General features: G+C 57.5%; 1 protein-coding gene across 1 annotated transcript in view; it reads right to left on the reverse strand.

Moving 5' to 3' along the window:
• Positions 1-1447: 1447 nt before the first annotated feature.
• Positions 1448-10873, reverse strand: part of LOC114054146 (histone deacetylase 4) — a 253940-nt gene continuing 244514 nt past the window's right edge. The window contains exons 18-21 of the mRNA XM_027877293.1: positions 7264-7371; positions 5617-5672; positions 3852-3939; positions 1448-1678 (exon numbers count right to left, since the gene is read on the reverse strand). Coding sequence (XP_027733094.1) covers positions 1448-1678; positions 3852-3939; positions 5617-5672; positions 7264-7371 — 483 coding nt within the window. The remainder of the gene's footprint in view (positions 1679-3851; positions 3940-5616; positions 5673-7263; positions 7372-10873) is intronic.

Here is a 10873-nt window from a genome sequence, read left to right on the forward strand (position 1 = left end):
AGACGGGCCGGCCCCCAGCTGGTGGGCGTCCCCTCTCTGGAAGGCGCGGGGGGGGGGGGGTGAAACACGGGGGGGAACGGGGGGGGGGGGGGGGGGGGGGCCTCCTTTGCCTGGATGCTTGCCTTCAGCTAAATTAAACCCAGAGCTGATTCTCCAGGACTGGCATTTGTACTTGGGACAAAAATAAAAAGAAAGGGCTCGTGGGAGACCGAGTAAAGCTCACACACCTGGCAGATGCCCGCTTTTCCAGGTCCCCTCGTATCTGAGGAGTCCTGGATGCCTCCAAAGCTCAGCTCAAGCCATGGGGGCCAGGGACCATGTACTGCCTCTGGGGTCACTGGGCGGGGGCTCCACGATGGGGCCTGCCAGTTCTGCGTGGGTGGCGAGGGGTGGGAGGCATTACTTTACACCTCCACGGGTGCAGTGGAGCACCGGGCTTGGGGTCACCACGAGCCGAGTTCAAACACTGCCTCAGACCCTCACTAGTGCTGGTCCTGGGCAAATCACTGAACTCCTGTCTGCCTCAGTTCCCTCACTGGTAAAACAGATAATAGCACAAATCTCACGAGCTTGTTTTAAACACTACACGAGATGTTTGTTAAGCGTTTAGCATGGTGCCTGTCACAAAGCAGGGACATAACAATCCTTCCTCCCTCCCTCCTTTCCTTCCTCCCTCCCTCCTCTCTCCCTTCCTCTCTTTCTCCCTTCCTTCCGTCCTCTCTCCCTTCTTTCCTTTCTTCCTCTCTCCCTTCTTTCCTCCCTCCCTTCCTTCCTCTCTCTCTACCTCCTCCATCCGCATAATAAGGGAGGCTGGATCACAGACGGCCTCTAAGACTCTTTCCAATTCTGAACACATACATATACACATACATGTTGTCTCCCATCACAGAATGGAAACTCCGCGAGGGCAGAGTCTGTTTCATTTTTGTCTCTGTATCTTCAGGGCCAAGCACAGGCACGGGCCACTAGGCATCTAATACATGCGCGCTGATCGACTGACTGAGAAAGTCCACATAAAGTTCAACAAAAAAATTCAAGGAGCATTTATTAAGCCCCATACTATGTGCAGGACACTACAGTATTGGGTCCTACTGTGCTAGGACCCTATGACAAATTTAAAATAGAATGTTCATGACTGACTCATTTTAAAGTCTCCTCTCTACCTGGGAAAGCCTAGACCTAAATAAAAGTAAGCTCAGACATTCAACCAGTACTCATTAAGCACCTACTGTGTGTCAGACACTTTTAGACTCTGGCTATACAAAGACAAAACCATCCTTGCTCTCAGGGAGTTTACATTCTTCTGGGAGAAACAGACCCCATGTACATGATCAGTCCGTCCACCAAGCATTCACTCGGACCGAACTGTGCGTTCAGACCGTGCTAGGCACTGGAGATAAGATGCCCTGGCCTCCATGTAAACCCCGCCACGGCTCTGCGTCCGGGCTCAACAGAGGCCCAGTTCCCGGAGCCGTGGTCCACACTGGCTTCTCTTGGGTCCCGACCACAGGCCCGGAGCTGGCGCCTGTGGCCAGGGCACAGCCCAGCCCCTGCTCACCTCATCAGGGGCACCGCTGCCAGGGAAGAAGTTGCCGTCATCGTAGCGATGTAGTGAGATGTACAGCACATTGGGGTCGCTGTAGAAGGCCTGCTGGGTACCATTACCGTGATGTACATCCTGGGGCAGAAAACATGACAAAGGTCAGCGCCTCGACCTGTGGCCGTTCATCCAGGAGAACCTGGCGGCTTCTCAAACCCTAACCTGCCTGCCTCAGGAGAAGCGGGGCACCTGCCCAGGGGGCACAGGCGCTAAGGGCGTGTCAGAGGCAGGGCGGCAGGTGGGGCTGCTTCCTAGAGCCTCCAAAACCCCAGAATCTCTAAGGCAGAAGGAGCCGAGCTGCCACCTCTGGCTCGGCCGTCCCTCCTCCCGGCCGGGCTGCCCAGCTGCCCGGCCAATCCCCTTGTCCCCTCCCTCCCATCTCCTGCTGTGATCACGGGAGGCCCCTGGGCATCAGGAGCCATGGGATGGGGAGGAGCCTCCCAGGGTCTCAGACATATTCTGCACATTTCTTACTCTTATTTAAAAATAAATACAATTATGGTCCTTGGAAGAAAAGCAGAGTAAGTCTGCTCATAGACTGAAGAAAAAGAACCAAGGCCTTTCCCAACTTAATCCTGATAACCCGTTAAGTGGCCCCCGGGTGCGTGAAAGCTCAGACCGATGGGCCCCAAGCAAAGGAGGCTTAACAGCTGCGGCCCGTCCTCTGGTGACAGCCTGGCGTGTGTGTGGGATACGCAGCTGGATGGCTCTTTCACTATCTGTGTGACCTGGGGCCTGGCCCTCAGTTGCCTCATCTGTAAAATGAGGCTGGATCGGCCGGCCTCCTCTGAGGTCCCTTTTGGCCTGATGTCCAGGACCCCACATCTTGGATCCAGGAAGGCCTGGGGTCAAATCCCACCTCTGACACTTAGCAGTGAGACATTAAACCATCAGACATTATTATTGGAGCTCCCATGGCTCAGCAGGCTTTCCCCCACCCAATCCTCCTAGAAATAGCCGGCATTTGCGGAGCATGCTCCAAGCCAGCTCCGAGCCAGGTCACTAATTGACGGCATTGGGAATGAAGCCCAGGGCCCACGATGGCGGGCGGGGGATCCCTGTGAGCTGGCTGACTTCCCACTGATCCTCATCGAAACGTCTGCCATGTTTGGGGGCCGCTCTGAGTGGCCATGTGAGTGGGAACCCCTGCCCAAGCTCTCGGGAGGGACTTTGATGCCCCCAGAGAAGGGCTGAGCTCACAGGTCGATTGAGGCCTCGCGCTGGCAGAGGAGGCAAGTCGAAATGACCAGTGGCCGAGGCTGGCCAGTTAAGGCTGATTAAGGTCGCTGGAGGCCCTGGTGCTCCTGGAAGTAAGACCCTCTGGCCCCAGGGGACCCCAGCGCCAACCCGCCAGAGCTCTGGGGTGGAAGGGTGGGCGTGGTCCTGGGCAAAGTGGGGGCGTGTCCATCAGTGCAGCTGAATCCGCACTATGGGGGGCTGGTGACCTGAGGGCTGGGAAGGGGAGCAGCCCCCTAGGGCTCTGGGTCTCGTGGGCCGGCTCCCAGTTTTCTCAGCCAGGGCCTGCACACGAACCGTCCCCAGGCGCTGAGCGCAGACACTCTTGGGGAAATCCAGAGCAGGGAGACGATGCGGACACGTGGGGGAAACACAGCAAAGGCAGCGTTAGAAAGACGACCTTTGGGGCCGAGACGGCAACGGCAACGTGCATCTCGTAAGAACCAAAGGGAGATGGCACGGCCAAGCGGCTGGTTTTCTGTCTAAGCCCTTGAACATGGAGATCTCAGGGCAAGCATATTGGATGAAAACGGAAGCAGGGGCAGGAGCTTAAGCCCATCCTTCCTAGTTGACATGCCAAGGGGCATCCCCAACCCCAAGCATGCACACATTTGGGGCCACAGGCTGGGAGGGGTGAGACGCTCTCTCTGTCACACCGGCCATGGCTCCCAGGAATGTCCACCACGGTCTGGTCTGCCCCAAACACTTTATCTCCCTCTGGGCCCGCTGTTTCCCCCAAGAGAACCTAAGCTCCCCGAGCGCAGGCTCTTTCATTTCTAACTTTGTGCCCCCGGAGGCTGGCACTCAGTAGGTGCTTAAGAGGTGCCAAGAGACTGAAATTGAATCAGGACCCTCGCTCCCTCCTCTGCTTTCCTCAGCTAGTTCTCCTCCCTAGCAAGCTAAGATTCCCAGACAACAATGCCAGGAAGGAACGTCTTGCCCACATGCACCTTCCAAAATCGAAACTCGGCTGCCCTCCAGGGGCGGAATGCCGGCCGATCTTTTCTTCACTCACCCAGTCCACGATGAGGATCTTGTTCACATTCAGCCTTTGCTGGAGCAGTTTGGCGGCGATTGCCACGGAGTTGAAGTAGCAGAACCCCCTGGGAAAAGAGGCAGGAGAAAGGGAGGGAGAGCAGGGGGTTAGGCAGGGGACCCCCAAGAGGAGAAGGATGTCAGAGGCGGGGCAGCACGGCCACCACTGCCAGCGTCCAGGGTGGCGCTAAGCCCTGGGCCAGGTGCCATGACCCCACCTCCCAAGCAGCACCGGGGGCACCTGCTTCAAAAGCTGAGGTTACGCCCTGCACTGAACATGCAAACCACCCCGCCCCAACCTGTGTCCCCGTACAAATGTCAGAGTTCCTTTTCCTCAAACACCCAAGGAAGATCTGTATCGGTGAGAATCTTCTCCCATCGCCAAGCCTTTGCACGGGCTGGCCCCCATGCCCAGGATGCCCTTTCCTCACTTCCACTTCTTCCAATTCCTTAGTTACTTGAAGCAGCCCCTTCCTTGGGAAGCTTCTGCTGCCCCGGCCCCTCCTGAAGCGGCGCTCCAGCCCCTCCTTCACCTCTTTATAGACAAACAAGTGCATGTCGTCTTCCTGACGGAACAGAACCTCCCCCTCTGCAGGCCCTTTATGACCCGGGGGGGAGGGGTCATGGCCCGTTTCCTCCATGATCAATGCCAGCTTCGGGTCTAGGGGGTTCAGGGCCCCGTCCTGCTCTCCAGGGAGGGTTCGAGGGGTCATCAAGTCTGTTACGGCTGTGGGTTCCTCCTGGACCCCCCAAAAACTCTGGGGGGCACGCCAGAGGCATTCGCATCTCCCATGACCTGGGTAAGTGACTGACTCAGGGTCACCCAGGGAAGACCCCGAGACCAGAGAGGTAACAGCTTCCTCCCGGCCCCACCGAGGCAGCGGCTGAAGCCGGGCCCGCCGCCTGCCGCCCCGTTTCCTTCCTCTTAATTAGAGTCATCTTTACTCGTTCACCCAGACCCTCTCAGCACCTCGAGGACAGTTGGTCACCGAGGGGGAGGGGCCATCCCAATTCTGTCTTGGTGTTCTCGGTGCCCAGCAATGTGCCGGTATACAGCAGGTGCTTAATAACTGCTGGTGGACTGAATCAAGCTGTTGTGCCAATACACAGAGGATGAGACCTTCCGCTGCAGACCTGGACCAGCACCTGGGAGATGGGTCCCCCCCGCAATCCCCAGGGGATACAAGAAGCAGGTTGTGGGGGAGGGCCAGGGAGAAGGAAGTGACCCCATTGCGCTCAGACTGATTTCTCAAGCCCGGCCTGGTCTCTGGCAGGTGTCCAGGCCTGCTGCCCAGGCCAGCTCAAGAGCCGCCAACGCATCTCGGATGGAAGGGGTGCTAGGGGCCGTCTGCCCAGCCCCCTCACTTTCCTGATGGGGACGCTGACACGCAGGGAGGCGAGGTGATGCTGAGTGAGTGACGAGCGCGATCGGCACCCAGTGCCCCAGGCTTCTAAATTCACTTCCAGCAGCGTTTCACCGACCTTTTCCCATCTCACCTTGGAGTTCCCATTTCTGGGGGTCTCCCTCTCCTCTGACCTCTTAACTCTTCCTTTTCTAATTTTGTCCCCGGCTCCGCCCCCGCCGCCCATGACCAAGAGATCTCTGTCTGTCCAGCACCAGTGAGCTCAAGGGAACAGAGGAACTGCAGGGGAGCAGCGCGTGGGGCCCACCCCCCGAGGCTGGACCCAACATGGAGCCAAGGCCACCACGGCCTGGAACCGGGACAGACGGTGCCGGTACTCACATGGGCGTGCTCTCCTCCGCGTGGTGGCCGGGGGGCCGGACGACAGCAAAGCCGTTCTGCAGACCAGAGCAGAGCAGAGGGCCGTCAGAAGGGGGGGACCCAGAGAGACCGTCTACGTACCCAGTCTGGATGTGGCCAGCGCCGATGCCCCGGCTTGTCCAGGGGCTTATTACGCTCACGAGAGGTCACTGGCCTTAGGCATCATCGGCGGGACCCATGCTGTAGAGTCCTGGGCTCTTGGGAGGGTTTACGTGTGCATGCGTGTGGGTGTACATGCGTCCATATGTGTAAGTGTGTAGGGATATACATTGGGAATACAAGTGTTTGTACATGTAGGTGAGTGAACATGTGTGAGCATGTGAAAATGTGTATGAGTGTGTATTTAGCATGTCTGTGAGTGAATATGTGCATGGGTATACAGGTATGTGCATGTGTGAGTGAAAATGTAAGTGTGCATGCATAAATGCCAATATGTGTGTGCATGTGTGTGTAGATGTGTGAGTGAATATGTGAATGTGTGTCTAAATATGTGTGTATGAGTGTGTGCTTGTGACTGTGACTGTGTAGGTGTGTGCACTGTGAGCGTTCATGTTCGTGCATGTGTGTGAGTGAATGTGTATGCATGCGTGTGTGTATGAGTGTAAGTGAATATGTGCATGTGAGCATATGTTTGCAGGTGTGTGCATGTGGGTAGGTATGTGCATGTGTGAATGAAAATATGTGTAAGCGCGTGCGTGTATAAATGCTGATGTGTGCACACATGTGTGTACACGTGTGCATGTTCATAGGTTTTGTGCATATGTGTGTATGAAAAGGTACATGAGAACGTGCATGCATGTTTGTGCATGTGTTTATGCATGTGTGGGTGAATATGTGTACGTGTGTGCACGTGTAAATGTCTATGTGCGCATGTGTATATGTAGGTATGTGCACGTGTGTACGTTTATGTGTGCCTGTGTATGTATGTGAGTGAATATGTGCGTGAGAACATGTACATGTGTGTGCATGTGCTGTGTTTGTGCATGCGTGAGTGAACATGTGTATGTGTGTCCATGTGTAGATGTCTATGTGCATATGTGTGTTATATGCGCATGTGGGCGTGTACGTGTGTGAGTGTGGCTGGGGGATGGCAGAGGTTGCCAAAGTTGTCCTGGACCTTCCTGTTCCACCCAAACCACCTTTAGGCTGGAGCCCGTCGACAGAGAAGCCCGCGTGCCTGTGGGGATGGCCCCTTCTTGAACAAATGGCCCTCCCCGGCCATTTCTCTTTCTTGCCCAGAGACTCTGTTCCCTCAGAGGCCGCAGGGCAGCCACGCGGGGCAGCCGAGGACCGGGAGCCCTGGGGACAAAGGGAATGTCTCGGGAGAGGAGGCCCCCTCCAGCTCCAGCTCTGCCCTTTAGCTTGAGGGGGCCAAGATGCCTTCTTTGTCAGCTAGACTGCAAGCTCCCTGAGGGCAGGGACCCGTTTCCCTTCTCTCAGGGGCACCGAGCCTAGAAGGCAGGTCCTTGATCCATGCGAAAGAATGGCTGGGCCCGGTAAGAAGCGGCACGGGCCGGACACGAGCCATTGGGCCAGAGTCAAGGATCCGCCCCACCCTGGCACAGCGGGACCAGGGAGCTGTCCACACCTGCCCACGCTCCCACCAACCTTCAGCTCTCCAGTGGCCACCTTGAAGACCAGCTCCACCACGCAGCCCACGGCCAGGCGGGCGGCTCCGGAGGAATGCACCTCATTCCAGATGGTGTCACTGTCCACCTGCAGAGACAGAACACAGCGGGTCCTTGGGTGAATGCACCTCGGACGACCGCTACCACATCCCCGAAGAAGTCATGCAGGAGCCGTGGAAGGCGCTCTCTCCAAAAGTACGCTCCTGCCTCCCTCCCCCACCCACCCAGGCCGACGTGGCCCCTCCCCCGGACCCCTCTGCTGGCGAGGTCCCCTCCTGGGCCCTGCACGTGACATGAGGCCGGGACTTTGGGGACGCCTGTACGACTGCGTGCTGTCTCCCCGACAGAACGGCCCTGAGGGCAGGGCTTACTGGCCTTTTCTTTGGACCCCCCAAACTTGGCACAGCGCCTGGCACACAGTAGGTGCTTAATAAATGCCTCTTGCCAGCCCAGCACTGGCCACCTTCTCCTTTGTCCTCTAGGGACTTGGCCCCGTGTTTTCATCCCTACTCTTGGAGTCACGTCTTCTCAGATCCCCCTAGCGTGGAGAGGTGTGGCTTCTGACACGCAGGCTCTGGGCCCGGCCCTGGAGAGGCGAAGCCCAGGAGGAAATGGGCTCCGCCCTCGCAGAGTGTTCGCTGTTCCGCACGCTGACCCAGGCCTGCCGGGCAGGAAGTGCCTCGTCATGGCTGTCCTCTCCACCCCTCCCCCGTTTTTTGTACTGAGGGAGGGCTCGCTGATCAGGAAGGAGGAGGGAAGAACAAAGGAGATGGATGATTTGAATAAAAAAGGAAAGAAGAAAACCAGGAAGAGATCATTCTTTCCTTTCCGTTTGTTTTCTAGTCTGGATGCGTATTTCACCATGCATAAGGCCTTCTCCTAATGCAGACTGGCGCCCCCTTGGAAGCCAAGGGTCTCTGAGAGCGGCCCCGAGCCTGACACCAGCCCAGGGTCACGAGGCTGGACGTGGCAGACGTCCCTGACATGGAGGCCCGAGCTGCAGCCATTTTGCCAGGGTGTTGTCTGTCTCCGTGCAGGCGCTTCTAACCCAAGGTCAGAGGCTCAAGTGGGTGGGAATGTCAGGAGTCCTTCTTCCTGCAGAAATAAAATACTGTTCTGGCCTCCATGAGGGTGACGGTCAGAGGGTGCAGGTTGTGGCCCTTGGGTCTTCCTGACAGCCTGACTGCCGGCCAGACATGGGCTGGATTCTGGGGGAGAAGGCGGTCAGCTAACTCCCGGTTTTCCAACATCCAAGCTCACATCCATCCACATGCAATCCACCGAGGTGAGGTTTTCTTGCTGGGCCAAAGGCCACTGTGTCACCCGTACCTGCAGACGTCTCCAGGGCTCGCTTGTGGCCGCACCGGTAAATGCTGGTTGGCACAGAGGGACAGAGGTCCAGGGGTCTTTGGGAGAGAACCCTGGGGAAAGGCCAGAGCAGCAGAGAGGTCCACGGGAGAACAAGACAAAACATGGAAGTCTCCTCTGACCCACAGGCAGGAGCAGAGACCTTGGGGCGCAGCTGGTGGCGTGGGTCTGCCTGAGGGGAGCCCCGAGTCTCTCTTGGCACCACAGAGGCAGCCTCAGTGGGAGGCAGGGCCGACCCCCTCAGAGGGCTTCCACGTGTCCAACGCGCACTCTGTTCATGACGGTGGAGTGAGAGCACAGAGGGCCCCTATGCCCCCCGGAGTGCCAGCCTTCATGGTCCAGGGTTCACTCTCTGACCAAGGGGCCTCCCCCTCCCTCGTGATGTGTAGCCGGGAACGAGAGGAGGAAGGGCTACTCTCCCTGAGGCCCCAGATGACCTGGAGGAATCGCCCAGCTGGGGACGCCCCCTCTGCTAGGATCTCCCTGGCGATGCTCAGACGGAGGCCCCGGGAGCCTGGAAGCAGGTGGAGCCCCCACCTCCCGGGATCAGAGCAGACAATCTCTGCCGGCGCTCAGCGCAGGGCCCGTGGTCAGTGCCCACCATCGCTGGCTCTTCTGCCTGGCGCTCGGTCCCCTGCGCCATCCGGCTCCCGCTGACGAAAAGAACCTCATTCAGGGGCATGAGGCCCGCCTTTGCCTCCAACTGCCCATGTGACTTGGCACTCCATTTCCCCTGGCCTCAGTTTCTTGCTCTGAAATGAGCTGGTTGACCTCGATGGTCCTCAAGGTCCCTTCCAGCCCCAAACCTGTGATTCTGTGATCTGTGAATCTCATCACATGGCCTACGTCTGATGGCCAGCTCTGGCCACATGACCTCAAGCAAGCTGCCTCACTACCCCAAGCCTCAGTTTTCTCTTCTGTAAAATGGGACACCCCCTGCTCTTCCTCTGTAGGAAGGGGCATGGTGTCAAGTAGCCTGGGCCAATGCCTAAACATGACGGAGAGAATACAGGATCAGCCCTGGCGCAGGCTGGCCACGGGATCCTGGCCCTTAGCCTCCGGGGCCTCTGGGCGACTGCAGAGAAGGCGGAGGCGCCCTCCTCACCTGGGAGCTCCTGGGGCCCAGGGTTTGTCCTCCATCTATCCCTAAAGGCCTGAGCTCCAGACCCACCTCTGACCCACACTGGTCACAGAACCACGAGTCTCTCCCTGCTCTGGGCCACATTCCACGTGGTCGAGGAGTGCAAACCTGCACCGGTGGATAGGCTTCCCATGGGAGTTCCGGACAGTCCCTATCCCTGAATGTTTATTATGACTGGGACTGACATCAAGTATAGAGGGTCCCTTCTGCAGCACTCAAGGCATTCAAAAGCTAAACCAGCCCCAAGACCCCCACGTGGCCCATTCGAAGAAGTGGTCTTCTGATTCTGGGTCCTGCCTGTTGTTTTAGATCTAGCCCCTGTGCCTCAGTTTACCTGCTGTGCCCCTTATTAACATTCAGTTTTCATTTGCAAATTGCACACGTGGCTTTGCATGTTCCCTTCCCACCCTGAGCATAAATGCAAACCTTTTCAAGTCTGGCCAGAAATGCCCTGAATTAAGAGGCTGCAGCCGCACATCCAGGGACCAAGCCATGCCCCGCTCCCTCCGGGTGCTCGGTGGTGGAGTGAGGGACGGCCACTTGGGCTCTTTTTGACGGGATAATTTTCAAAGCAGCGATTTTGTCAAGACTCAGGAAGAAAACAATTTTGTCTCATTTCCCTAACAGAATCCAGACTTGTGGCTGCAGCCTTCCCATCTGTAATTATGCCTTCAGCTCCCACCCCGCGAGCTCCGCTGCACAATGTGTCTTGTTGTCGGCATGCTTGGACCAGGGCAGCCGCCCTCTCTAGGAAGAAGGCGGGGAAGGACCCCGACCAGGCGGAGATGAGATGAGGCAGGGAACCATCCAGGGCAGACTCAGACATTGATGCTGGTGCTGCTGATAGATGAATGGATGAATGGATGGATGGATGGAAGGACGGATGTACGGACGTGAGGTGGGGGTACTGTCCACGGCATTGATGGCTGGATGTATGGATGGGAGTGAGGCAGGGGACCATCCAGGGCAGACTCAGACCATGATGCTGGTGCTGATGACGGAAGGATGGACAGACGGACGGATGTGAGTTGGGGGGACAGTCCAGGGCAGACTCAGAGAGTGATGTCAGTACTGATGGATG

Source organism: Vombatus ursinus, unplaced genomic scaffold (genome assembly GCF_900497805.2).
Source record: "Vombatus ursinus unplaced genomic scaffold, bare-nosed wombat genome assembly UNPS02004259.1, whole genome shotgun sequence".
NCBI classification, from domain to species: domain Eukaryota; kingdom Metazoa; phylum Chordata; class Mammalia; order Diprotodontia; family Vombatidae; genus Vombatus; species Vombatus ursinus.